Below are 27,367 nucleotides of genomic sequence, written 5' to 3'. Positions count from 1 at the left end.
GTCACAATTGTTGATAAACGCGTGTGTGTGGGTGTGTGTGGGTGTGTGTGTGTGTGTGTGTGTGTGTGTGTGTGTGTGTGTGTGTGCTTACTGCTGAAAAAGAAATGTGTAATATCAACAGGTTAGAATTAAACTGATGAGAATTAGAATTTATGAAAAAGAAATGTATAATATCAACAGGTTAGAATTAAACTGATGAGAATTTGAATTCTATACATTTTCTTGGACGTTTAATAAAATAATATATTTTCTTTCCAATGGATGTTCATTTCAACACAAACAGTTGTTTGACACAAAAGGGCAGAATACGTCTTTGACCACCTGAAATAACCTCCTGATGATGTTGGGCCACCAGAGAGATGTGCATGGAGCCTTTCAAAAAAGCTGCTATCAAGTTGCATTATGGGAAGTCTGAATCCAGTGTTTTTGCGGCCTTGACTGCAAAAACATTACATCCTAGATCTCTGAGGAAGAAAATTTATTTTATACTTTTTTAGCCCTTGTTATGCCTACTACTGCCATATTGAAAATAATAGAGGTCAATAAGGGTTTATAATTGTTTTAGTCTATTAATCTGCACCAGACACTAGATGTTGAGTTATTTATTGATACATTATATTTACACTGGAAGACAATACACTTATCACTTAAGAAGACACACAACTAAATGCACAATGTACTCTGTCAACGGTCAGTATCAGGTGATACACTGACATAATTTAAATAAATACACCATTTGTAGTCGCTTCATGACAGTAAGCGTCCCTCTCTGTGGCTGCTCTGCTGATGGTAGCTGCTGGGATCCACCGACTGAGGCCTGTGTGGAGGAGGACCCAGGTACTGTTCAAACTCGCTACGATCCAGATCGTACAGCATGTCCATCTGAACCTGCTCCAAGTAAAACTCGAGGGAGGGCCCAGCTGGACTCAGTGGGCCCCCATAAACCCTGGACTCCCCCTGCTCAACATGGGCCCCTGCAGAGAAACTATACTGCATGTGCCCGTGCTGACTGCCAAAATACAGCTGGTGCTCTGCGGGGTATGCAGGTGGAACTGAGTACACCACTGGCTTATTTGAGAAGGCTTCTGCAGCAATTGCTGCTGATGCTGAGTCTGGGAAGACTGGAGTGCTTTGGTAGCTGCTGTACAGTGGGGTGAAGTTAGCTGGTAAAGTGGGTGTGATTGGGAAGTTCTGCTGCTGGTTCTGGAGCAGGTAGGTGAGGTTGTAGGGCACTGTGAGGCCTGAGCTGCAGAGTGAGGGGAGAGAAGTGTCCGTGGCCTGCGGTTTGGAGCTCTTCTTCAGCTGCTTCCTCCTGCGGGGTCTGTACTTGTAGTTGGGATAATCGATGGTGTGCTGGACCCTCAGACGCTCAGCCTCCTGCATGTAGGGGCGCTTCTCAGCCAAGGACATGGCCTTCCAGGTCTTTCCTGCAGGAACACAGTGGGGTTTAAGATCTGCATATTATTCATTGGTTTAACAAGTTTGACCAATGACAAATGATAAAAATTTAAATGTGAATCTCATTTATCTATTTATCATTTTGCTACAAAAAAAAGAACAATAACTATTAAATTATTCGAAACACTTGTAAATCTCCCAGGAGATTTTAACCATAGCAGCATTTCGGGCAGTTAATCAAAGTCTTACCGAGTATTTTGCTCAGGTCGGTGTTCTCCAGGTCTGGGTTGAGCTGCGCCAGCCGTCGGCGCTCCTCTTTGGTCCAGATGATGAAGGCGTTCAAGGGTCTCCTGACCCTCATCTGCGTAGAGGCCGACGTGGCTTCAGGGCTGGTGCAGCTGGAGTCCGAGTTCACGGACACCGGGCTGGAGGGCCCTGAACTCGGGGAGCGCAGCTCGGCCAACTGCTCCACGTCTGCAGGGCCGGAGTCGTCGCTCTCGAACACGGAGCTGCTTGCGCAAAGCTGGAGAGCTGCGGGGTCGTGGCTGAAACGCATGGCTACCGACAGTGATGAAGAAGTGGCTTTGCTGCGGGCCGCTGTCATCCTCCCGGTGATACATGGTGACGGATATATGCTGCAGCTCCACCAATAGGAGGCCAGGAGGAGTGGATTTAAGGTGTGAATTCCAGGTGTTCCTCGGATCGGTGATAGGCCCAACTGACGCCCCAGCCAACAGGCCCACGAAACTTCAGATGGTAGTTGTGAGTCTGTCTAAATTAGGGTATTAAGTAATGAACAAAAACCATCAAATAAATTCAACTCCCGATGAAGCCAAATAAGTGACAAAACTATGGGACCAGATCTGTGTATTTAGGATGTTGTTGTGACTAAGGCCGAAGTCAGAGTAATGAATTCATTGGCCTATACTTTATGATTTAACGTGCAAGAAAAGCAAAGTATCTTTACTAATGTTAGCGTTGGAATTGGTTTGTCACAATTAGATCGTATTTAATCCTCCTCTAATCACCAATTACCTAAATGTGTCTGGAATTTGGTGATGATCTGTGCTGCTGAACCTTTTTTAATTTCTCTTTTGTGCATAGACTAGTACTGTGGGACCCAGTCAGAGAAATAGTTATCTTTCATTTTGTCTTGTTTTGTTTTATTTAAAACCACATTGGGGGGAAATCAGATTATATCTTCGCCTATGGGAGAGAAATGGAATCGAATCAATAGGTCCCGAGAGGCATGCCAAGTATTGATAGGTGAATATCAAAGTTTTCTGGAGGCAGGCCTGGTTACTAATTACATTGTGGCTCAGCTCTTATCGGCCATCCTCTGTCTCTATCAGAGTTCACTTTACAGGACTGAAACAAACATGATCAAGGCCTGTTTATTACATGATTACCGCGCACAAATATTTGCTCGACACAAAAACCGATAGGCTTGTACAAAGGGGCGTGATCAACTCATCCTCGGGACATCAAAAAAGAGAAAGAGATTTATTTGCTTTGTTACAGTCATCAATCTGAATTACAGAAGAGGGGAAAGAAAAAAAATAGATTGAGCGATTCCCAAAATGAAACAGCAGAGCAGCCCTGGCGCTAAATCAAAGAGACACAAGTGTATTGAAATCAGTCAAAACTCAAGCGGTGATACAGACTCACTGAAACTATTACAGGACGACGGCAGTTGTTCCTCTCGTTCAGCCAAAGATGGAACACGTCCTGTTTCCGTTTTCAACAGCGCACATGACTACTGCTCAAAGATGTATTTTGAGAAAAATTATAAACTTTAAATCATCTTATAAATATCATGAGAAATTAAAAGAACCCTCGTGTAAACCGGACAACAACAAAAAATGCCTTATTTTATCGGAGATGATGATTTGATTCGGCAAAAATGTCCTGCAGAGCAAAAATATAATAAACACATTTCTGCAAAATTTATTACAGGTTCATTATGGTGAAACAAGGCACGATACATACAGATACAAATTATAACACTATAACGCCACTGCTAACTACAGTATCAATATGTGGAAATGTGGGAAAACTGCAATGACAATATAACATTATATATGAATATCAGCCGATAATAATAAACAAGTTATTTCGAATTTTGTGTATCCACCACATGAGATTATCCAGAAACTCTTGAGGAGTGTGATCCATTTTTGAATATAACAGGAAGCCATTACAGGTGCTCGCCTCCTTTCTATGGTTTCAATGAATATTTGGCCTTTGGCTCTGACGACAAACATCATATGAACAATAGACGCCATTATGCAGACAGCGGCAACGTTATATCTGCAATACACGGAGCGACTGGCCTCCAGTAATACCTGCACTTGCAGGGCTTTGTCCCGGCAGGCGAGTCACTCATGCGGCCTCTTGAGATTGTAAATGCCTTGTAGGCTACAGTATGATGGTTTGGTGCAGAGAGAGTTGACACACAATGATAAACCACGGCCGTTTTGAGCACATAAAGGTCAAATTGACTATATTTAATTAGCAGGTATTTTTTGCAGAAAACAAGTTTCCACTCGGGTATTTAAGGGATGACACCTGAACTCATGCACAGTGTAGGCTTCAGGGACGGCCTGTTCTTGTTTGGGAGCATTTTGGACTTTGTTTTTAGACCTCCAGCAGAAACCAGGGCCAATGGAGCAGGATATCTTAATCAAAAAGCGGCATCGAGACTGTGACTAATTCCATAAGAGAAGTGATTGAGGCATGTTCGTGTGACGAGTCGTGTGACATGTTCAGCATCGGTCGAAACTGATAAGACGGCATGTGGCTTTGAAGGGAAGATACGACTCGATACATGTAGCCGTAATGAAATGATTCCGAGCGATTTGAAATGATATATCTAAGAGAAACATTGCTGTCTAAGCATGCAGCGTGTTGGTGTGTGTGTGTGTGGGGGGGGGTGTCCCTCTTTATTCACAGGTTGTCAGAATTAGAGGTTGAATCCACATCGTCGGCGTTAAACGGGACGCAAGCCTCCTATGCGCTGTGAAAAGCGTTAATGGATTGAATCAATTAGCTTGAAGGACGCAGCGTGAATACAATAACGTCAGTTTCGGCTGAGCTTCTCTGTGAATTGAGTCGGTTCAATATTAGACGATGTTCTGGGCGCAGTGGGTTTTAATCATTTATTAAACGTAATGTTGCGCCTTCATTTACCACCAGGTAAGGTTATTTTTGCTATATTATGAAAAATATTGTCATTCTTGTTCTTAATGAAGCCTAATCTATGAGGTGGCATTAGGGTATCACTGCATTGTCTCATAGCCAAACAAGCAGAGTGCTAGAGCTGAATGGGCACTATGCTTTCTGAATAGGTATTGTTCTCTGTAGCTTTGTGATCACAATGTGCCATTGTACTGGACAGAACTCATATATGGGACACTCCTCTCCTTCTTCACTGTGGACCATCGATGGCGGAGCTGGCACAGGTACAGCTGTGCACCAAGGACATGCAGGACTCCACAGCACTACAGCCTCGTGAAGGGACAACTCGGCAGGAGGATGAACCTTGTGGATTTTTTGGCTGCTGTGGATAATGTCTGGGTCAAACATCGGCTGGACTTGGAGCTCCACCATAGTCTGACACAACATGCAAATTCAAAGGATGTCTTGCCCTTGGGGTGGATCACCTGAGTCAGCATTGCGAGGTGTGGCATGGAGCTTTTTCTCAGAGAAATGATGCATATTCCCGCAAGGCTGTCAAACACTTGACCCGCACCTCTCCACTGTTAATATGGATATTGTATTTGGATGTTTAGTGCAGGATTTTCTGACCCGGAGAGTTTTATCCCAAGATAAAATGGAGGACAGCTATAGGAGTGTAAAGCAAAGGGTCAGTGTCGTGACCTCTGATAATGAAGCACTATATTCCAAACTGGCTTCAGTGCCATCCTACGGATTTACCTTACAGTGGTACAGTCATAAAGAGCTGCATTGTTTCATAGTTGGAAGGTGTGAAGGGGATATAATACTGTTGTCTCAGGTGACCGTGATCTTCGCAGCAAGGGACTGTATTTCATTGTGTTGTATTGTATGGGCACAGCAGGCCAGCAACAAGATATACTCTGTCAAGTCTCAGACACCATTCTATGCAGTGGTATGTAACCCCCCCACCACCATGCTCCCCCTCCACACCCACTTCTTAATCACATGTTTGAGCAGATTCAACAGTAGACTGAGGCCCACAGGGTCCCGAGTGCTAACCTCCACACTCCCCATGTAAACAGCGCCCAGCCCAGCCCTACATCAGGCCATCTGAGAGGATTACATGCCCCCTGGTGTAGACAGGCTTAATGTAGCCTCATTAGCAGAACACAATGATGTCCCCACCTCTGAGCACGCCAGGCTCAGCCAGACTTCAAACACCGCCCAAGACTCAGACAAGCCCGGGTGGTGCAATGTGCAGGCTGCAGGAACAGAGCTGAGGCAGTAGGGTAGTGAACGTTTACACTTTAGCATTTGTTTTCTCCATGTCCCACCACTTACGGGCAGAAAGAGTTAGTAACTTCCCAATGTTATCTTCGTTAAGCAAGTTCATCTGACAAAAATGTCAAACACGTACTATTTCCAAAAGGATTAACCACTTTTCTTATTTTATTGTAAAATGAATGTATGTGCGTTTTGGACTGTTATCAAGACAAACCAAGCAATTTGTGGATTTGACCTTTAGCTCTTTGGCTGGTCTTTTTTATTTAATTTAATTTAGTGCATTGCATAAAAAATGTAACAAAGGCATAATAAAAATGCCAGTTTACAATAATACAACAGAGAATGTGACAGGAAGTTAAATAAGTAACTTAGATTGAGGTGAAAAATAAATAAATAGTAAATACATACATACAATACATTGGAGGTTTACATTTAATGTTTAGGGTTTTTAGAAAAACAGCAAATTCATGACTCTGAACATGGGATAGATTTTTTTTCTTCAATTTGACCAATCCATCAGTAAAATGTAATATTGAGTACGTGAATCTATTCATGATTTAAAATATAATTTAGTCTGTGAATCAATGCTGTGTGATGTGTTGATCAGAATTTTTTTATTATTTCTTAACCTCTCAAATAACAGTTTTTTAGATCAAAACGCCAAATGACTGCAGCTGAAAATGAATCAGTTAATATGTACAGAAATGTTGATAAATGTGCATAAGTGATGGAAAAATTAAATGAATTGCAAGAACAAATCAATTTTCCGACCACCCTTTCTGTCACATTTCAGTGTAATATCAGTTGTCTGATGAGGCAAAGCTCCACTCAAGCTGAAAAACAGCCCTATTCTTTGTAAATTAGGAATTGTATTCTACACTGGCTGCTGATAAGAGACTTATCTGAAGTAATGAATAAGTCTTCCAAGTCTTTTAATGTCCAAGCAATCGAGCTTCGGAAGACAGTGGCTTATTGCCGCAGCAAGCCATTTATTGCATCTATGTTTTTGGGTTGTTTGTAGGTCTGATCTTGATCCCAGACCTCTGCCACACGTCTCTCCTCAGCAGACAGAGGAGAACGAGGCCTGCGTTTAGCTGTAATTAGCCCTAATTATTAACTGGAACTAGACTAAGACCTGTGAGACACCGTGATATCTGTGTCTGTCTGAAACGGCTCATTCAAGGCAGCAGATAACCAAAACAATCTAGCCTGCTCAACTCCAACAACAACCACGCTTGAATGTTTAATTAAATAGTGTGAACTGGTTAGACTCAGACATTAGATTATTTGCAGCAGAAACCTGAGATAAAATGCCAGCCTAAAAGAGACTAACAAATCTTTTTAGCCCAAGTGAATTTATTCTTTTATGCAAGCTTTCTGCAACCAAACGCATTCAAAGAGTGGATGTTTGTGCCTCTCTACAAACTCTTTTCTCTCTTTTGCTCGTCTGAGACCTGATACAAATTCAAAAGGATCTGCTGCTTTGAAGATAAGCCCTGTAGTTCTGCCATAAACAATGATTGTGCTGTTTCTTTCCTGTGGCGTGATTTATTTGAAGTATTATGCTGTAAGGATTTGGGCTGGTTTTCCTGGCAGGGCTGCCTGTGTATGTATCCACTGCTTGTGTAGTTTATTGGATACTTGAGATTCAGGAAAACATTCAGGGACCCACAAGTCAAGTCATCAAAGTATAACCTTTGACTCAGATAAGAAATTATGACATTTGGCAGATGCTGTAAGAAATTAATCTTTAAACTCTTGCTTCTTTAAATGGAAGCAAAAGCTGACTTAAGCTTATTACTTACAACACAGTTCATTGCATCACTTGTTCTTGTCACTTCTATTCTAATTTGTGCATAATTGAGACCTGCCCATACCAGTAACTAACATGTTGAATTTGTATAGAAACACAATGCTCGTGGTCTTGCACACACACAAACATGTGCTTCCTTTGATAAAATGTTTTTATACCAGCACAAATTCTATGGCAGCGTCCCTTAAGACAATATCAGCGTAAAATAACAAGTTATTTATAGTGAGTGTGCCATTTAGTCTTTAAAAATAAACACAAGCATAATGGAGAAATCAAATACAGGGGGACCACTAACGAGCCAAATCATATGAGACCATATTCTGATGCAGCAAGTGTTAACTGCCATAAAGTGTTGAGTTTAATACCACTGAAAATCTTAATGAGATTATGTATTAAAACAACCTGGCTTTTATTATAAATCTCTGGACGGGAAATATTAAAAATCAGTTTTGTGAACATTGGGAGCATCATAAACTCAAGTGTTAAGTCATAGTGATTTCATTAGATACCAGAGGAGAAATATTTCCTAATGTCAATTTGTGTCTCTAACGCATAACCGGGCAAAGTTGTATATATGGGTTTGCCTGTGATTGTATTCCAAGAAGAGGGGGGTGGGGGGGTCTTTTGAACGTCCATACCAGGATACAGCTGCCTATGACTAATTTCAAACTCCCCTTCTAGGGCCTAGGCAACTCATTTCACAAGTAACACACATCACCAGGCATATGTTTCCTGTTTTCATTCTTTGAGTTATCTTATTTTCCTTATTTCCCCCTCACCTGTTAAAGTTCACGTTCCTTCCATCATGCAGCACAGGCCGGTTATATGCTTTGACACAGAGTTGTCAGATGTTGGCCAATAAGAGGAGTACTCATGACTGTGCCATTACTCATATTGTAAATATACTGTACAGAATTTATAACACCCAAAGTTATGCCATCCAAACACCAAGATATTGGAAAATGTAGTTTTCAAGATAAAGTTTAATGACAATATCTTCTTCTTAAACACAGAATTTTTTCCCACATTTTTTTTTAATATAAATTGGAAACATATCCTATATTTTACCTGTTTGTTTCAACACGCAAAAGCATTTTCTGGTTGTTACATATTGTACATATTTATTTTTACCCTTCGCACCTATGAACTGTAATATTTCAGCAGTTTCTCATCAGTTGGTTTCAGTATTTTCTTCTCCGACATGTTAACAACCCAGCCTGGAGCAAGGCCAAAGAAGATCTGTCGAACATCCTTCCTCATGGAGAGCATGTGATACAGTTCATCCTTTGAAATGTCTGGCAAAATATATCCATACTTCTGTGCCAGGGCTAGCCGGGCCTGCTGGATTTTCTCACAGTCTGCTAAGTAACCACGGTTTCCAGCATCTGTGTAGTACGGGACCATATCCTGTCCTGGTAACATGCGCTTTGGAATAGGCTGCCCACGCAAGAAAAACGGGACCGGCTTGATGACAATCCCTGCAAAATTTGAAATTAATTTTAAAGCGTCTTATTTGAAATGCATTAAAATAAAATGCTATAAGATGAGTGAGTGCACAAGACTGATGACTCATTAATTACCAAGACTTATGGGATCATAGAAACTGGTCGTGATCACGCCTCCGTTCCTCTCAATAGCAGCTATGGCTCCTTCAGAAGCTCTCTGAACCTCAATGTGGATTTTTGCAGCAAAAATATCTTCACCCTGGAACAGAACAGAGATGATGAACTTGTGACAGTGCAGAGTGAAAAACAGGGGTCAACAGCAACATCTTGAGTCGTGTCTATCACAGGGACAACACTGTCATGTGGCGCCACCTACTGGCACATCATGTTCAAAGTGATCCTAATCCTGAGTGCCTGGTTTCATTATTCAACAATTGAACTATCCAATTTAGGCTTTTATACTTACATGTGCACTTTTATGAGCCCTTTACACTTTTAACTACAATTGTTCTAACTTTAATCAGATTACCAAATGGTGTTTCTTGTCAGCATTACATATTTTCCTTGCATGCATGTAAAAATTATTCAACTTATATCTTCATAGTAATAATGACGCTAACAAGCTTTTCGGCAACTGCCATTACAGAAAATATTTATCTAAAATATTTATAAGTATTTTCCTCCAAGATGTCCTTCACTGCAGTTGGTAGTATTTTAGATATCCGAGTGCAGGAAACATTCTTATTCTTGAAGCCACTTTCAATGTTCAGAGAAATTAATAATCCTGTTTAGCCTCCAGAAAACACTGTAATCAGGTCTCATTTTACTATGAAACAAATTTCCTCTGGTAAAATATAAAATGTCTCTCTGGTTAGCCAATGTAACTTACATCTAACATGCTTCTCTTGTTGAGAACAAACACACTTTAACAACCTTGAGAGATAAAGAGTAAAGGTAATGTGTTATTTTGACACTGTGAGATGGCAAAAAATGTAATTTCTTGGAGCTCCTATGACCCATGACAATTGTGGAAATAGTCCATGATCAAAAATATGTTTAGGCATACAGCGATTACCTCGTCAACAAGCTGGACTCCATAGTCCCTCTTCAGAGGCTGTATTGTCACCCCTCTGGCGTTTACCAGCTGGGTCAGGTCTATGGGCTGGGTTGTGTCTACTCGTCCCAAATCGATCAGGTACTGTAGTCGCTTTAAAGACAGAGGCTGGTACTGAGGACGCCGACTGAGGAGGGGCACACAAACATGTTGTCAACTGGTTGAAATAATTTAGGAGTACAACAATGTGCGGAGTAACTGGACTTGGTTATAATCTCTTGAAGACGTTTCACCTCTTATCCAAGAACCGAATAAGCCTCTTGGATGAAGGTGAAATTCTTGAAGAAATAACAACCAAGTCCAGTTGCTCCTGAATCAACTCCCTCAAGGAAAACAATGACCTGGATGAATGAGAATCTCCACAGACACAGCAGCGGAGCACACACGCCCGTGGGAGAGGTGTATAGAGTTTTTATTTTGGGATTGGCCTCAAATATAAAGACATTAAATCAGTGCTTGGCAGTAGAAAGGGTTTTAACATAAGTGAGAGACATCTGAACTACTGACACAAGCAGACACTCTCGTCGCAAAGTGTATTGACTTTTTGACAGTTCTAGACAGTTCAGCTTTTGCAAGATCTCGCAAAAGTACATCTTTTTTACTTCTTCTTCCCTGTGCCTTCCAGGGCTCCATTAACAAAAGTAATACAAATAAGAAAGTGTGAATTTTCTTTTTTTAATAAACACAGTGAACCTGGTATAACTTGCATCTACGTTTGGGTGAAAATAACTTTTTGTACCTGCAGGACTGTTGTTGCTACCAGATGCACCATGACCAAGAGTTAAGGCTGACACTCATTGGGTGGTAGTTTTACACTTGCACCCTCATCAACTCAGAGCCATGCAACATATTATTAGTAGGGGTCGTTCGATAGTCACCATTTTCATGATTATCGGTCATTTTTTAAGCCGATTTGCCGATAAGATAATATCATTTTAAATTGCGCTCTTTGGCTCTGATGCCGCCACAGTCACTACTCTCTGGACTTTATCAATGTTCGGTGTATGTTTGTTTGTTCAACTTCATTATAAGGCTGCTGACAGCTCCCTGCACTTTTTTGGTTCAGGTCAGGTTGAAATGTCCCTTAAGGTGTTGACGAGTGATGTTTACAAACTGCACTCGCAGTGTTGTTGGTGCAGCCTGCACCATTTGATTTGTTTTCCATTAACAGGGCCAGGGATGAGCTGAATAGATATATTTTTTTTCAGTGCGCACACAGAACCGATGGCTAACGGACCGTGAGGAAATCTTTACAAAACGTGTTTTGCTTAATAATCGCTTACTGCCCATTTAAAGCCCCAGTTTATAATTATTTATACTTTTCTGGCGGCATCTAGTGGTAAAGTTGCAAACCGCAGCCAACAGGGGACACTTTATGGTGGCACACCGCTAATTCCATTTCCGTGAAATAAGATAAGTGGAAAACCTCCACGCAAGTCACTTTAAAATCTCCAAATTTTCATCTGAATTATTTCTGTAAGCACCTGTGCTAAATCGTGCAGGAGGAACCGAGGTGCAGCGGAGGGGGAGGGAGCTGGAGTCGTTGGATTTTGAATTCTGAGACTATGTCCACACTTCTCTCAATCCTACCGACAGCAGCTTTAATGTATACAATTATGTATTTGGTTTACATGTAACAACATAGACATTTAGACCCCCCCAAAAATCGGTGGTTAGTTAACAGGCGCAGGATGTGACCGACTTTTACCTGTGTCCTTCATTGAAGCCATATTTTGGAATAGCCAGATAAAACGGCGTCTGGCCCCCCTCAAACCCCAGCCGAGGCCGGTTGCCTCTCTGTCGCTGTCCTTTATGACCTCGGCCGCTTCTGTTGCCACCATGCTGTCCTCTACCCCGTCGCGGAGCCTGTATAGAAAAATGAGCGATTTGTTCTTCCTATCCACTTTCTTACATAGGATAAAACATGCTAACTGGCGATGTTAGAAAACCCCTGCTGCCAGAGACAATTATAAGAGATGTAAAATAAAATCTTACCGTCTTTTTGGCTCCTGGTTCAGGCCGCAAGTTCGCTAGACTTATGCGAGGAAGGTTCTGTAAAACATCTAACGCTTTGCTGCCAGGTTTTTTCGGGAAAGACATGTTTGTGCTGCTCACATGTCAAAGCTAGCTAAAGCTAGCTAAACCAAGGACACCAGGGTCACGTGACAGGAGTGAGAGGAAGTACTTGTTGTCTGCTCGTCAACGTTTCAAAATAAAACAACGACAGTCAAAATACTGTTGCTGTGAAGCTGGGGTTTTTCTGTCTGATTCCGTAGACTTTTTGAAGTATCATTGCATTTAAGTATGATATAGGTAGATAAGCGAACATGACTAAATAGTTCACAGGTAAACAGACCGATTATTATATTGTTAATCTCATTGTAGTGTCGAAGTGTGCTTTGCTGTAATTGTCGAGGATTTAACAGTTATTGACGCAGCCCTGATTGACATCCCAACGAACCAATCTCGGCTTTTTATTCCTGAAGGACCTCTGAAGACCGCCATTCGCGTTGCGTGGGGGGCGGTGGCACGAGGGTCAGGACCGCTGGCGAGTCGCGTCGAGTCGAGTCTTCGCGTTCGGACCGACCCGTGTCCGTGTTGTCTTTCACAACTTCAACTTCCCAAAATAAGTCTTCGACTTGCCGCCGGTGAAACGAGGCTGGTGGACGCCGACCTCCGTCTTCGGCCGCCATTTGTCCGTCGGCTGGTCGGTACTTGACAGCCAGAGTTGGACCCAGAGCGACACAGACTGACAGTCGCGGCACATCGTGAGCAGCTAACAGCAGCGCTCTTCTCTTCTCACATCAGCTGCCTCAGCGCTGTATGTGCGGCAATAACATGTCGGCGCCTTTACCTGCCATTGTGCCTGCAGCCCGGAAAGCCACTGCAGCGGTGAGCTCCCCGGGGGAAACTGTGCACTCGCTCTCTAGATTGCTGTTACCTCCAACAATAAGCGCTTAGCTACACACAAGACAGCTGCCACATCCTGCCTCGAACCTGACTGTGTCCATTGTCTTGTGGTTCATTTTACAGGTGATATTTCTGCATGGACTTGGTGATACTGGGTATGTATTTCTCTTTTTACTTTTTTTTTTCTACACTGTTTTAAGAATCATTAGTAACTGTCATTCACAGAAGCAAAAAGATTGTACATTGATTGTACAATATTTATAAGTAAACTTTGTTTTCTAGTTACTTTGCTGTTTCTGATGCATAATACAAAATATAGTCAATATATTATGTCACATTATTGTTATAGGTTAAGATAATTAACCTATCATAATAAATAATCACCTTCAGGGATGAAGGTTATTCTTTCTTAGTTTGCCTTTTTCTTTTTCATCTAATTTAATTTTTTGAATTCTTGAATAATTTTATATGACTGAGAAAGCCTGTTTGCTAATTAACTATGATTTATGGTGAAGGGGTGGGATTAAATAAGTGTGTACTTATTCAAGTATCTATTATTCATTTATAGCTATGCTATCTATTTAGTCTAGGAAATAAACCCCACTTTTACCAGCTGCAACACTAAAGTCACGTAATGTACATATTAATGAATTAATGATTTTAATCCAAAAATACAACATAGGAAATAGCTCATTCTACATGATGAGTAGTTTTACGTTAGTCTGTTTATATATATTTAAATTCATGACCTGTACTGATGAGTGAGTATTAACAGATCAGAGTACTTCTCTGGTTTAATGTTGTCCAACACCACAGGCATGGCTGGGCAGAGGCTTTCACAGGCATCAGGATACCACACGTGAAATACATCTGTCCACATGCGTAAGTATTCGCACAAGCCAAAAAGTTACACAGGGTGTCTGCAACTCTTCAAGCCAAATAGTGATAGTCTTTTCTCTCATGGTTGCAGTCCCACCATGCCTGTGTCTTTAAACATGAGAATGTCCATGCCTTCCTGGTAAGTGTCACTGTATTTGAACATATCTGAATGGACTGTTTGGTTGTCACATTCACATGGATTCACATTCTCTCACAATCATTTGCTCATTAATAGGTTTGATATCTATGGGTTGAGCCCTGATGCAAATGAAGATGAGACTGGTATTAAAAGAGCGTCACAGAACAGTACGTCTATTTAATTGATTGAAACTTTGTAATTCTGTGAATAATGTGTAGCATTTTCATAGAGTTTGTCTATGTGTTTTTGTTTTCTTTTACGTGTTGATTTCCCCACAGTTAAAGCCTTGATAGACCAAGAAGTGAGGAATGGAATACCGTCACACAGAATTATCCTGGGTGGTTTTTCACAGGTATGTGTGGCACGTATGCAGATGATGCATTACATAACACAGTTTTTTTAATTCTGATTCACTGCTTATGTGCAAAATGTATTCAAATAACCAAATCCAACAGATATCTGCAATTTTCAAGGGACAGACTCTTAAAATACAGAATTTTTGATAAACAGGACTTTCATTGTTAATAAATTAAATTAAAGCACATGAGTCAAACATAATTTAATGAGAATTGAAAGGGCTGGCAGAAATTGCATGTAAGATTCAGACAAATGTTGAACATCTCGGCTTTCGGAGTGAGAGTCAGATGAGAAGGAGCTATGGTTGCGGCCGTGTTGTAGGGACACAACACGATAAGAGATCGCAATGTGTCTTTTTGTACAGTAGATTTGTATTTACGTTTCCTGCGGTTGGAAACCAGTATAATAGGTGCATTATCTGCACCTTCTTCTCTGGAGTGTTCCGTTTCCTCTGGCAGAAATTAAAATCTGGTGGAAAAGCTAAAGAAGAGAGTTACCTATGTTGACATTATAAAGATGAAGTGATTATTTGTTTTTAAAACCAATATATTCTTCATTTTGATAGGTTATAATGCTAACCGTGATTGAAGCTAACACAGCATTTAAATAGTTTTAAAGTGTAAAATCAAAGAAAATATGTGAAATGTTAAGTCGATTGTCCGCCATCTTTAGAGTTCCAGGAGACGTTACAATACGTATGAGCAAGCGTTGAACCAATGAACGTGCTCATTCTTATCGTTTTGTCGGTAACGTGTTGTTGGACTCATACATATCTCATGAGAAGATAAAACCCTTTCTAATGTCTAAATATGATGTTACAGCCAGCATCTGGTTAGCTTATGCCGAGTTCAAACGACATGATTTTAAGTCTGTTTTCCGCTCGCCGGCAAATCATGTGTTAACTACCAACGACGCGATCAAAGTGATTTGCCGAGGCCTCGCTGACGTCTGCCAGATATCTAGTAGGCTAAATATCTGGACGTGTCGGGGAGCCCATCTCCTGTGTGAGCTGTGATGTGACAGGCAGTGAGAGCGTCAACCTGGAAACCCGGGGGAGGAACTGTAGCACAACAACACAACAACACTCTTCACCCATATTATCTGCCTTTGCCTTTTCCGTGTTTCTGAACAAACCATGACTATTCGCAAGGCTTGTTTCTCATCGTTATTTCTCTCCATCCACACAACACAGAAAGCGTCTGCCCAAACCGCTTCCTGTTTCTGACCTTTCGACATAAGAGTATTCTGCAATATATTGGACACCATGGTTTCTTTCTGACGTCCCTCGTGGAAGTGACTTGTTTAGCGCCTGCATCGCATATTTTCTCGTGTGTTTTCAAGACAAAACGTACTTTGGAGACATTTCTCCTGGTGAAGGATCGCGTAGTGTGTGACCCCGTGTCGCCAATGAGTCACGTAGTGCAAACAGCACGTCTGAAAGCCTCGCGATTACAAGACAGCACTTTGTGTAGTATGAACGGTACACCGATCTTACCACTTTGAAAATCGTGTAGTGTGTCCAAGGCATTATGCTACAGGGGGAAACGCCATGACCCATGCAAAGTGAACTAAATCAACCAACCAGCACCTCAAAGCTCATTCATCAACATTCTATATGCCGTTGGTTTAATCGATAAGTAAAGAGAGAGAAAAACAGCATTTTGTTTCTCCACTGTGGATTTTATGCAAGACTATTTCTTGCTTCTTTGCAGTTGCTAGACAACCAGCAGCAGAGACTCCATGAAGTTGTTGTGCCTGGCCAAGAAATAATTTGGATACATAAACCCCTGAGCTATTCCTTTCAATATCGACCACAAGGTCAAAAAAACAAGTTGGCAGTGTCGCTTTGTGCAGCTCCAACATGCACACCCACACCCACACGCACACGCACACACACACACACACACACACACACACACAGACACACACACACACACACACACACAGACACGCACACACAGTTGTCAATGGCCAAAACTCAAAATAGTTTAAAATAATGACATAATAGAGAATAGCTGTTGGGGGTTGTTTTTTCCTGCAATAGACAACTGGAATGCTTGCTGTTATGATATGCTTGTTCTGTCTAATAGTAATAACTTACTGTAGGGGAATTAATGTTTCGTGTTGGTTGGTTTTTCCAGGGTGGAGCGTTGTCTCTCTACACTGCTCTGACAACTCAGCAGAAACTTGCTGGAGTGGTTGCACTCAGCTGCTGGCTTCCTCTCCGCAACTCCTTTCCTCAGGTATAAAATGGATGATTACTCAACGGCACCTTTGCTTTTTAGATGTTCAGTGTCTTAAATGCAAATTCAGTAATAGTTAATTACATTATGCCAGTTTTTAATTGCTCAGAAATATAATGTTCATTATATAGTGTAGTATTTCTTTGTATTGAATTTAGGTTTAGTGATGTCTCACAGCAAAGTCATAATCTGTCATAATCAGATGATATGAATAATCCTAATCTCTTTTATCCTCAGGCATCTGCCAACATTGCTAACAAGGACATGTATGTCTTGCAATGCCATGGGGATGCTGACCCCCTGGTCCCTTTTATATTTGGCAGCCAGACAGCAGAGAAGATGAAAAGTCTCATAAATCCTGCCAACATCACCTTCAAGTCATATCGAGGTCTACCTCATAACGCCTGTCCAGAGGTCGGTGTGGGTAAAGTTACATTTTGACCCTGGAAACCTTAGTTGCATTCTGTAGTATATATATTTTTGTTCTCTTGCGTATCTTTCCAGGAAATGGTGGACATCAAACGGTTCATAGAGAGGCAGCTTCCTCCCATCAGTGATGAATAAACTCAGGAGTATCTGTACAACTGCACAGCACCATCAGAGTCCTATGGGACTGACTCCATTGTGACTCGGTGGACTTGAGGAACCACCAACTTACTTGACAGTAAAACCACGCTGCTACTCATAGAGCCAGACAAGACGGACTGCTACACGTTAGCCGAGAGGAGGCATGATTGAAAAGATGCTCCATCCTGACCTGGAGCCACACACGATTCTTAGTCTTACAGTAGAGTAACATTAGTTGCTTGATTGTAAAGCTATTTGCCACTGAGAAAAGCCATTACCTGCAGGAAATATATGTACTGGAATAACTAGGGCTATACTTTATGGTTTACCACTCACTATCTTAAAATAAATGGCCTGTTGTTAAATTTCTTAATTAATCTTGTCGTATGTATTAGTAGTAAAGTTAGTTTCTTTGGTGATTAATTTGCCTGATCAATTATGGCATTTATCAAGCAAAAACACCAAACAATTGTTTGTTCATTCTTTCTAACCAGATTTAAGTAATTCCTGATTTTATATTCTTGAAATTATTATAATTTTTTATAAGATTTTTTTTTTTTTTTTTTTAGCCTTATTGACAGGACAGCTGAAGGTGCGAAAGGGGGAGAGAGAGATTATGGAAGGCAGCAGGATTCTAGCCTCCATACATTGGGCACCAGCTCAACCGAGTGACCTATCCGCTGCCTGAAATTATTATAATTTAGATGTTTTCTGAATTTGCCAGCAAAAGAAATAGCTAATTTGAAGACTATTTTTTTTCAACTTTTTGTAACATAATCATTATTTTGACATATCAATCAAAAAATAATTTGCCAAACCTATTTAACATAAATGACTTCTAAACAAAGCACATATGCAGACCACATTAAAAGTATAAAATTAAAGCAGCTTGAGAGGCAGTCTATGTAATAAACATATCAAATGCATTTCAATAAGAAAGAAAACAATTATTTTGTGAATGTTAATGACACATGATGGCAAAAACATATGATTGTGCTTTATTTAAATTGTGAGAATTCACACAAATGCCTTTTTAAATACAGAAATATATAAGTGGTCATGGTCATATCATTTCAGTTAAATTTTCCCTTTTTACAAAATTTTGTATATAGAATGACTAATATCACAGTATTGAAACACAGACGATCTATTTTCAGATATCAGCTCATTGAGATGTAACATTTGTTATCTTTGACAAGAGCTGAAAGCACCAACATATGATTTCAATGTTGCACCATTCTTGTTAGACCAAAGGTGCTAGTGTAGAGGATCTTTTTCCAAGGCACTTTCCTTCTTCTTTATTAATTGTTAAATGACTACTAGTTTCTACAAGAACTGTATATGCATTAAGGCTCACAATATACCTAAATACAAATGCAGTGCTCACAGATACATGCTTTCCCTCATGAAACAAGGTAGAAAAGTGCAATGTCAGGCGCCAGGGAGTATATAAAAATATAGATATGTACCATGCTGAACTTAGCATTTGTTCTGGTTTGGTGATTGGTAAGCTAATCATGGGTAAATAAACAGCAGTTACTGCTGGATGAATAAGTTTTTTGGGAAGTGTTCTTTTTGCTGTCTTTCTCTAAATAGCAGGACTCCCAATGGGAACACAAAACTCCTTTGGGTGGGATGCATGCTCCATTTTGAAAAGCTAAGTGTGGCAGTGGAGAGTCTATGGCTCAGGGGGAGGCTCCTCTAGGCTCTTCAGCAGATCTGTGTATGCCGCTGAGTTTATGAAGCGGGGGTACGAGTCTCTCTGCATCAGTGTGTAGATCTGCTGCTGAGCGTCGTCAAAAGTATGCGAGGTTGGCTCCAGCATGTTGCGGTTTATCACCTCTCGAACGCGAGAATCCAGACTGACCTGGAGAAGATGAGGAGACAAAAGAGGGATGATCAATTAAATATAATTACATCATATATATAAGGTGATGAGTTACTTAATCAATTGATTATCAACAGGAAAATAAAGGGTATGTAAATGGACATTTCATTATGGTTTAATGCACACTGACTTTGGCTTAAAATGCCCTTTAGAGGGCTATTTAAGGAATATTAATCCAATACACTTTTAGTAAAAATAAGCAAATATGTCCTTGTGGTCCGCTAGCTGTAATTTTGTGTGTGTGCCATTAAATCTGGGTTTTCGGCACAGCCCTGGCTCTGTAAATCAAAAACAAAAAAATGGTGCCGACCAGCCAGTGTACTAAAATCATTAAAAACAACAACAACAAAGAGAGAAAAACAGACAAAGGTTTTAGAGCAGTTTTGTACAGCCAATAGTCAATGTTCTTTGTTGTCAAAAACATTGTATTAACATAATACACCAACAAGAATATATGTAATTTAAAGAAGGAAGAATATTCACAGGAAATCCACTCCCCTCTACTACGACTACTACTCTTCCTTCTTCTTCCTCTTCTATGTTTTATTGATAGAACTCCAACCAATTGTGATGGTGCATGCTACCACCAACTCTATCATTGTGTGTAGAATCATGTCATTATAAAAGACGCTCATGCCAATTAATTTTTTCACGAGTTTGCTCGTCTCAGCCATAGACTGTATGTAAAAATGGACGTAGTCAGTGGATCCAAATGCGGGTCATCCTATTTACCATTGTCACCCAGTTGGTCTTAAAATTCAGCCTCCAAAGGATGTGGCCCTGAATTGGCACACAACTTCTAACACCCTGTCAACAATGGTGTAACTTCATCACTCAGTCAGTCTGGGACAGACAGTGGCTTCTGTGGGGTATTGGCCATTACAGTCCAGTCAAAAAGAAAAACTAATGTTGAGCCATTATTTAAAACATCTCTCAGAAAGGACCACAGCCATACCATCATATCCTTGATAACTAACCCTAAAGATTAATCAATTATTATCAAGTTACTTGATGAAACATTTTCTGCTGATAGACTAACAGAGTTGAGCTAATGTCCCTGCATTGGTGTCTCACCTCTTTTGGGGAAAGGATTGAGATGAAGTCCTCGTATATTTTACGGACTTTCTCCTCCACCACAGTCTTGTTGGTCTCCTTTTTGAGTTCTTCACAGGCGAGCCAGAACATCATGTTTTCCTCACTGAATTCTGTCCGTAGGAAGTGCCTGAAACAGCTGCGACCCGCTGCACTTTTCATCACCTTTTCAAATGTCATCGACCAGGCGCGGGCATCATCCAGAGTAGGCTTTGGGCTTAAAAATAAAGGTTCATTGTTGTTTTATTCTCCTAATAATGCCACTCTGTATGCTGCTTTTCAATGCTTTTTTGAAAATGAAGATTTACAGTGTATATCTATTACCTTTCTTCGCAGTTAGTTGTTCCCTCTGTCCTGCGTTCGAAAGTGGATCTCTGAATTGTCTCATCCTCACTCCTTACAGTCAAACTGGAAGAAAAAAAACACAGTGAAAGTTATTTTGCTTTGTTTATAAGGCTATTTAAGGTAACTTGTCAGGCAGGTTTGATTTGACAGCAGGATATTGTAGTAGAGCATTCAAAATAGCTCTTGAGTGCTTTAAATGTCAGCTTTTCCTCCTAAAAATAATGCATAAATATGGGTTATGTCTAAGCTCGCCTGAAAAACTGCATGATATGTCTTTAACAGCATGGCCAATAATATGCAGACAAATGAACATTACAAAACCATTAATGGGATACAAATTGAAAAAGACATTTCTGTACACAAAACCGTAGTCATTTTTTTGTACAACTCTTCTCTCATTTCTGCCATTTCATGCCTCTAAAAGTCCTCCTGATGATATGATCTTTTAAGGAAACATCACTTTTTGATTGGACTGCTCATAATTGTTTGTCCAATATAACTCCATAATCTGTTATGTTGGAGACAACAGACATACACACATTTACTATTTTACAGTGTGGCAGAGACCCTGTGTATTACTTCTGTTATGTTTTCCACATTCAATTAACAGAACACCTACAGTAGATCGAGGATGATCCACTGGGAATGTTTGCATATTTAGTTAAGTGTGTCAACTGTCCACCTTGTCCTGAGGGGATCACTGTGTAATTAAAATGTTCCCAATACCTGATGTAGCAGCTGGCTGTTGACTAATTGGTTCAGGTAAGGGTCCACTGTGAGCCGCCCCATCTGGGAATATGGCTGTTGTAGCTGTGCAACAATTAGATGGAATTGACATAGATGTAGAGAAAAAAACTTTTACTCATCCCCAGTGTATGAATTAACTCGACCATGTTCTGCACACAACAGGTTGACTGTGCTCATAGGAAGCTTGAGTAATCGGTTGATAATTCCAAAACAGATGAAAACCCAGAGGCCTCCATCTAATGAGACCCACCGTGGGTCACAGGACCAATGTGAAGCTGTTTATCTAGGATCATGGTGTGAGCTGCACTGTTTCTTGAATGTACTGTATGATGGAGGCAAAAGGGAAGCTGTATTATCTGTTGATCTACTAAATCAAAAGAGTGACAGCGTCATATTATAAAATGATGCAGCATGCTGCTAGCTCACATAGCACCTAAACACACAGGTTGCATATCTGTGTGACAGAGAAAACACAGAAAAATATTCCATCTACCAGCATAGTTTCTTCCTTAAAAAAAAATAAATAATCCAAACTAGTTTTAGGCTTTAAATGATTAATATATATAAAAACATATTGAAATGCACTAAAGCAGTATGACGGTCAGGACAGTAAATCAATTAATAAAAACAAAAACGTTGATGCATTTCTACATTATATACTTGGTAAAGTAACATGACATTAGATTTATCTGACATTGTCATGCATAATGGTTTTTATAGACTCCCATCAGTCATCGAGGAAGGATTTATTTAGTGTATGATAAAAATGAACTGATATCCTTTATCTTAAATATGTCAAAACCACTGTTTGGGGTTACATTTCCTATCCTCTCATATTTGAGGTATAGCAAAGATGGTGCATTGCATGAAAAATTTATGCTACATGAAATAGAATAGTCATTATCCATGTAACACTGACTTAACCGTTACAACTGCCTAAAGCAGACCACTCTAAAGTATTTTGTTTGACTGCAACTTTTATTTTCGTTTCATCAGCAGATTATTTAGATCAAAATCTGGTGTCAGACCAACAGTAACCTAATATATAATCCAATGCATGATCCAATTTTTACTTATAAAATGACATTGAAATCAAATTGTTGCAGATCCTGTATATTGAAAAATCGATTAACCAAACAATTCTTCAAGTTGTACTCATTATTATAATTACATTATTTTACACTGCTCTTGTTTCGAAACAGCGATTACACTTTCTCAGAAATATGACACATCAACTGCAGTATCTGTACAGTACTTCCATCCCTATCTGTAAGGGATGGATGGGCAATGACTGCAAAATAATATCCCCAAACCACCACTTCAACCTAGAATGTGTTCAGTAATCATTCCGTAAAATCATTGTGGAGAAAGACACACTTGGCTACCCCCCACCCCCGTGCCATAGGACCACGTGTCTCCCATCTTGGCCCTGCAAGTGTGGGAAGGGGGAATGGAGTGTTTTTACCAGGAGCAGCTACAGCAACAGCACCAGCAGAAGCAGCAGGCGTTCGAGGCGTCTGTGGGGGTGTTTCCCATTCTGTGGCGCGCTTGGAGGACACTGGCAGCTGCTTCCTGATGAACCTGCATCTGTCTCTTGCGCATCTCCACCCGCTCTGAGCCCATGGACTGCAAGGAGAGATGTGCCGGGGAGGGGCGACGTTTTTACTATAAGAGTATTACCGCATTGAACCGGAGCATCTCTCATACTCTCATACACAAGCATGACAATCCAACAGAATCTTAAAGATCTGACAGAAGGTGCAGATCCAAGCAGTTCTGCATCTTCCTCATGGAACACAGTGAGTTACATTTGGTTGATGCACCATTAAAACCTTGGTCAATCTAATTCAGCGAGGAAGCGCTTCTGTGCAGCCTCAATCAACGATCCATATTTTTTGATCAAGACACAAAGTGTCGTGCGTTTAGGTTCAGATATTTCAGTGCATCAGCTCGAGTGCTCGATTGCTGAACGTAACAAAACCAAATATTGGTGAGCAGCAACCTTCCTCTCTCAGTCTGAGAGGGATGAGGCGTTACTCTTGGACCGCAGCGATCGCATCCATCAGTCCCATCCTCCGGAGGACACACGCGACGCCCGCAATGGTCGAGTCACCCTAAAGCAAGCAGCATGCGGCCATTTCTATAAGCATTATGAAATGATTTGATCGGGAAAGCTGATAATTTAGAGTGCAGTCAGATGATTTGTATTCTTTTAAGGCGACAAAAGCAGCATATATGCAAATATTTACACCGATTCAATCATCAATCATCGATTTCCTCATTAAAATGCAGATTATAATGTACAGGAATTGTCCAATATCCAGATAAGATGTTCCAGCCTCACTGAATCATGGAATTATCCGCCTTATTCTAAAAAAAGAAGATGCACAGACACGCGTTTTCTTTCTTCAAATTATGATTTTAAGAGGCCTACACCTTCGAACAATCTGATATAAACGTGTACTCACTGTGTCACCATGAATGCCAGAATAAAGGTGAATTTTTTTGGTCCGATCACATCCGCCTGCCTCGGCTGGACACAATCCAGTTGGCTTTCTCTACGCGCATGCGTTTCCTGCAAGTGTGAAAATATTATTTTCCTTCTGCGCCCGTGCATAAACGGCCCGAACACAATGTGCACTGCGCTGTGAAAGAAAGCTGGTCGTCGATTGCATATTATACCAAGATCTTTGTAGTTAATTACTGATTCGTTTATTGTTTTATGCATGAACATTCTGCTGTTTGGATAATTTCTACTTAAGTTGCTAAACGATGAAGATGTTTTATTTCTGTGCATTTATTTATTTATTCCTTCATTCATTATTTGTTTTTGTTTTTATCTATCCTCAAACCCCACACAGCATATTACAAGACACACTCTGATGTGGTTTGCTATTAGGCTGTGGGCTCTCGGTAATGACGCATTCCTACCGTGCATGAGCAAAATGTCTGGACGCTAAAGCTCTGAATAATTCAATCAAACATCTGGAAACGCACATTTTCACATCTGCAACTTCAACTTTCTTTATGCGCCCAGGAGGCACAGTACCACCCGTGTCCACGAGAGGGAAGTGGCGATCTATATAAACACCTGGCTGGAGCCCCAAAATGTGGAATCCAGTGAAGTCAAAACAGCTAAAACTTGAAATGTGTGTTAAAAAAAAGACAGACATTGTCTTGAGACTGGATTATAAAACCAAAACCTGCATGGTTTCTGTTTGGTTTCAAGGCTGTACAGCATGTCCCATGCAGAGTTGGGCTTCAGAAATAGCTTAAGAAATAGCCTACTCCATCTGTGAAATCCAGTCCTCTTTTAAAAATCAGATTATATCTATAGCTATTCAAATTATATTGATTATTATAAAAAAAAATTTAATAGGCTAATTCATTAACTATTCAATTTTCTTGTCAATATGGCCTGCCTACACAATAGTATTCATCCTGGGGTAGAAATAAAATATATTCACAAGTGAATGTGAATGTGTGTTTCTATTTGATGCTATATTTTCTACTTCTCTACCATATTTCAAAGGGCAACGTAATATTTTTGGACCAATATATTTCTACAATCCAAATTAAAATGAAATACAATGTCAAAGACAAAACCAGTGGTTACCAAACCCTATAGGACTTTAATACAACAAACTCCTTGTCACTTTCAGATGTCTATTGTCAGCATAAAAGACACATCTCCCCACTAAACTTTCCAGATGGTTCAATTCAATTTTTGTAGGCACATTTTGCCTCTGTGAGGCAGAGCTGTGTTTTTCCTTTCTGCTAGACTCCAGCCAACCTCCTAGTCGGCTAGCATCAGGCCTGCTATCTCTCTGCAAGACTCTCAACCTACTCAACCTGCTTTCAAACTGGTTGAGGGTTTTTCTGACTCTGATCTAGTGGTACTCCCCAGGCCCCATTCCATGAGGTTAATGGATGCACTAGAAGGAGACGGAGATATCGGTCTTCTAGGGTTTACAGCAGTCCAAGCTTCAGCCTCAGGTTCCCAGTGACCGGTCCAACTTGAAGCACAGTCATTAATAACATAACAGCACAAAAATTTGAATATACGAAGGCTATGAATGAACTTGAGCACGCCTAACTCTGACCGTCTTCCAGCGTCCCTGCCGGCAGTAGGCTGATAAATCTGCGACAGGGCTTCAATCCAGTTTCTGATTATACCGTAGAATCCTGGCAGCTGAGTGTGGTTGAGCTTTACAGGCAATATTTTTGAATGGATTATCCGAAACTATGGAAGACAAATTAACGGCTAGTAATGAATCTGACATAAATGTCAAGAATCTCGTCTAGACAATAGGCTCAGGGAACGACGTAGGGAGAACACGAGTCAACAGTTTGCCAGGCTCGTCTGACCCAGGCGGAAAGACAGAGACAGCTTCAGGATGTCCTCTATTTTTATTGAGGCCAGATATGCCACCTCCTCGCTGCTTGCCCCCAGCAACCAAAAGACTAGGCTCATTAAAACATGAGGAGATTCTGGTGAGCCATATGACTTCCAGGCCCAGCTCCACGTAAACAGTGAGCAACTGCTTTAATTGACTCAGATGACAATTTTATTGATGCATCTCTGGTATCACGTATTATAATACCCAAGAATGTTAATCTCGTCATCACTTCTCCTCATGTCCCTGTAGTGTTAGGTCAGCCCTGGCTTCGGCTCCACAGCCCCCACCTTGACTGGACCACCACCTCAATCATCAGTTGAAGTTCTTTCTGCCTCGCCAAATGTCTTCGCTCAGCTCGAACTCCTGCTCACTTTCCTCCCATTATCAACCCACCTAAACCCGACCTGTCCCTTGTGGCCTCTGAGTACCACGACTTAGCTGAGGTTTTTAGCCAGCAGCGGGCACAGTCTTTCCCCCCTCATCGCCCCTATGATTGTGCCATCGACCTTCTTCCTGGAGCCCCCTTACCCACCAGTCGGCTGTACAACCTCTCCCGCCCTGAGACGCATCGATATCAGTGGACTGAATGATATAACTGTAAAAAAAAAAATCCTCTCCCCCTCATACATCCTGCATTTGAGCCCTTTCACTCAGCTTAGGTCTTTTCAAAACTGGACCTCCTAAATGCCCACCACCTGATTCGCATCTGAAAGGGGGAAGTGTGGAAAACAGCCTTCAATACCCCCCTCGGTCACTTTGAGTCCCTCGTCATGCCCTTTTGGCCTCGCCAACACCCATGCTGTCTTCCAGGCCTTGGTAAATGATGTCCTTAGAGACATGCTCAACAGATGCATCTTTGTGTACCTGGACAACATACTAATGTTCTCACGTGACATGAAAGAACATCAGCAATGCATCAGGTTAGTGCTCCAACTATTGATGGAAAATCGGCTGTTTGTAGCAAGTGAGTGATGCCCATAATTTTATTTTAATATTTTTAATATTTGTTGTGTTCTCCCCTGACTTTGACAGCCATTTTCGCCACTTGGAAGAGGTGTGAGAGACTGTCCAGTTCCCCAGACAGTGAAGCAGGTGAGATCTTTCCTTGGCTTTGGTGGGTACTTCCGCCGTTTTATACTTGCCTTTTCAAAAATTGCAACATCACTAAATGCTCTGACACGTGGTTCCACCACACATGAGAAAAATACTGCCTCAATTTGCTGGTCCCCAGAGTGCCAGAAGGCTTTTGATCAGTTAAAAGGAGCCCTGTTAAACACTCCAGTCTTAGCCTACGCCGACATCTCTCAACCAATCAGTCTGTACCCATACACCAGTTTTAAGGGCTTGGGGGCAGTACTGGCACAGGAGCAAGGAAGCATGAAAGAGAAACTGCTTATGCCAGTTGCAGCCTACACCCCACAGAGCGCAATGACCAAAACTACAGCTCCTTCAAACTGGAGCTGCTGGACCTGAAGTGGGCTGTTACAGAAAAATTCAAAGACTATGGTGCAGAAATCAATGTTTTCACAGATAACACCCCGCTGTTACACCTTGAGACAGCCCGGCTGG

General features: G+C 41.0%; 4 protein-coding genes across 4 annotated transcripts; 1 reads left to right on the top strand and 3 right to left on the bottom strand.

Moving 5' to 3' along the window:
* Positions 1 to 747: 747 nt before the first annotated feature.
* On the bottom strand, positions 748 to 1,985 carry sox32 (SRY-box transcription factor 32). The gene is made up of 2 exons (XM_035612948.1): positions 1,648 to 1,985; positions 748 to 1,427 (listed from the first exon to the last, which is right to left on the bottom strand). Exons 1-2 carry the CDS (start codon positions 1,952 to 1,954, stop codon positions 748 to 750), a joined length of 987 nt encoding a protein of 328 aa, XP_035468841.1. The 5' UTR covers positions 1,955 to 1,985.
* A 6,652-nt stretch (positions 1,986 to 8,637) lies between these two features.
* mrpl15 (mitochondrial ribosomal protein L15) lies at positions 8,638 to 12,485 on the bottom strand. The gene is made up of 5 exons (XM_035613131.2): positions 12,227 to 12,485; positions 11,940 to 12,097; positions 10,193 to 10,358; positions 9,253 to 9,376; positions 8,638 to 9,150 (listed from the first exon to the last, which is right to left on the bottom strand). The coding sequence occupies exons 1-5, from the start codon at positions 12,329 to 12,331 to the stop codon at positions 8,813 to 8,815; spliced, it is 891 nt and encodes a 296-aa protein (XP_035469024.1). The 5' UTR covers positions 12,332 to 12,485; the 3' UTR covers positions 8,638 to 8,812.
* A 497-nt stretch (positions 12,486 to 12,982) lies between these two features.
* lypla1 (lysophospholipase 1) lies at positions 12,983 to 17,699 on the top strand. The gene is made up of 9 exons (XM_035613132.1): positions 12,983 to 13,123; positions 13,265 to 13,296; positions 13,958 to 14,023; positions 14,112 to 14,159; positions 14,256 to 14,326; positions 14,438 to 14,511; positions 16,658 to 16,759; positions 16,997 to 17,173; positions 17,264 to 17,699. Exons 1-9 carry the CDS (start codon positions 13,055 to 13,057, stop codon positions 17,321 to 17,323), a joined length of 699 nt encoding a protein of 232 aa, XP_035469025.1. The 5' UTR covers positions 12,983 to 13,054; the 3' UTR covers positions 17,324 to 17,699.
* Positions 17,700 to 18,300: 601 nt separating this feature from the next.
* LOC118287692 (regulator of G-protein signaling 20) lies at positions 18,301 to 23,945 on the bottom strand. The gene is made up of 5 exons (XM_035613134.2): positions 23,867 to 23,945; positions 22,864 to 23,024; positions 20,631 to 20,714; positions 20,289 to 20,523; positions 18,301 to 19,193 (listed from the first exon to the last, which is right to left on the bottom strand). The coding sequence occupies exons 2-5, from the start codon at positions 23,019 to 23,021 to the stop codon at positions 19,005 to 19,007; spliced, it is 666 nt and encodes a 221-aa protein (XP_035469027.1). The 5' UTR covers positions 23,022 to 23,024; positions 23,867 to 23,945; the 3' UTR covers positions 18,301 to 19,004.
* Positions 23,946 to 27,367: the final 3,422 nt, after the last annotated feature.

The sequence above is a fragment of the Scophthalmus maximus genome, chromosome 16, assembly GCF_022379125.1.
Source record: "Scophthalmus maximus strain ysfricsl-2021 chromosome 16, ASM2237912v1, whole genome shotgun sequence".
Lineage (NCBI taxonomy): Eukaryota > Metazoa > Chordata > Actinopteri > Pleuronectiformes > Scophthalmidae > Scophthalmus > Scophthalmus maximus.
The sequence above is the reverse complement of the archived record's forward strand: the minus strand, read 5'-3'. Positions and strand labels throughout refer to the sequence as shown.

Bases quoted from the DNA above. Each gene is read 5' to 3' on its own strand.
- lypla1 (XM_035613132.1), top strand. From the start codon at position 13,055: ATGTGCGGCAATAACATGTCGGCGCCTTTACCTGCCATTGTGCCTGCA. The intron at 13,124-13,264 runs GTGAGCTCCCCG...TTCATTTTACAG, and splicing joins CCCGGAAAGCCACTGCAGCG to GTGATATTTCTGCATGGACT. The intron at 14,160-14,255 runs GTAAGTGTCACT...GCTCATTAATAG, and splicing joins AGAATGTCCATGCCTTCCTG to GTTTGATATCTATGGGTTGA.
- LOC118287692 (XM_035613134.2), bottom strand. From the start codon at position 23,021: ATGGGCTCAGAGCGGGTGGAGATGCGCAAGAGACAGATGCAGGTTCAT. The intron at 20,524-20,630 runs GTAATAGATATA...TTTATTTTTAAG, and splicing joins ACAACTAACTGCGAAGAAAG to CCCAAAGCCTACTCTGGATG. The intron at 19,194-20,288 runs GTGAGACACCAA...CATCTTCTCCAG, and splicing joins CAATCCTTTCCCCAAAAGAG to GTCAGTCTGGATTCTCGCGT.
- mrpl15 (XM_035613131.2), bottom strand. From the start codon at position 12,331: ATGTCTTTCCCGAAAAAACCTGGCAGCAAAGCGTTAGATGTTTTACAG. The intron at 12,098-12,226 runs GTAAGATTTTAT...TTTTCTATACAG, and splicing joins AACCAGGAGCCAAAAAGACG to GCTCCGCGACGGGGTAGAGG. The intron at 9,377-10,192 runs GTAATCGCTGTA...GTTCTGTTCCAG, and splicing joins GAGTCCAGCTTGTTGACGAG to GGTGAAGATATTTTTGCTGC.
- sox32 (XM_035612948.1), bottom strand. From the start codon at position 1,954: ATGCGTTTCAGCCACGACCCCGCAGCTCTCCAGCTTTGCGCAAGCAGC. The intron at 1,428-1,647 runs GTAAGACTTTGA...GTGTTCCTGCAG, and splicing joins CGACCTGAGCAAAATACTCG to GAAAGACCTGGAAGGCCATG.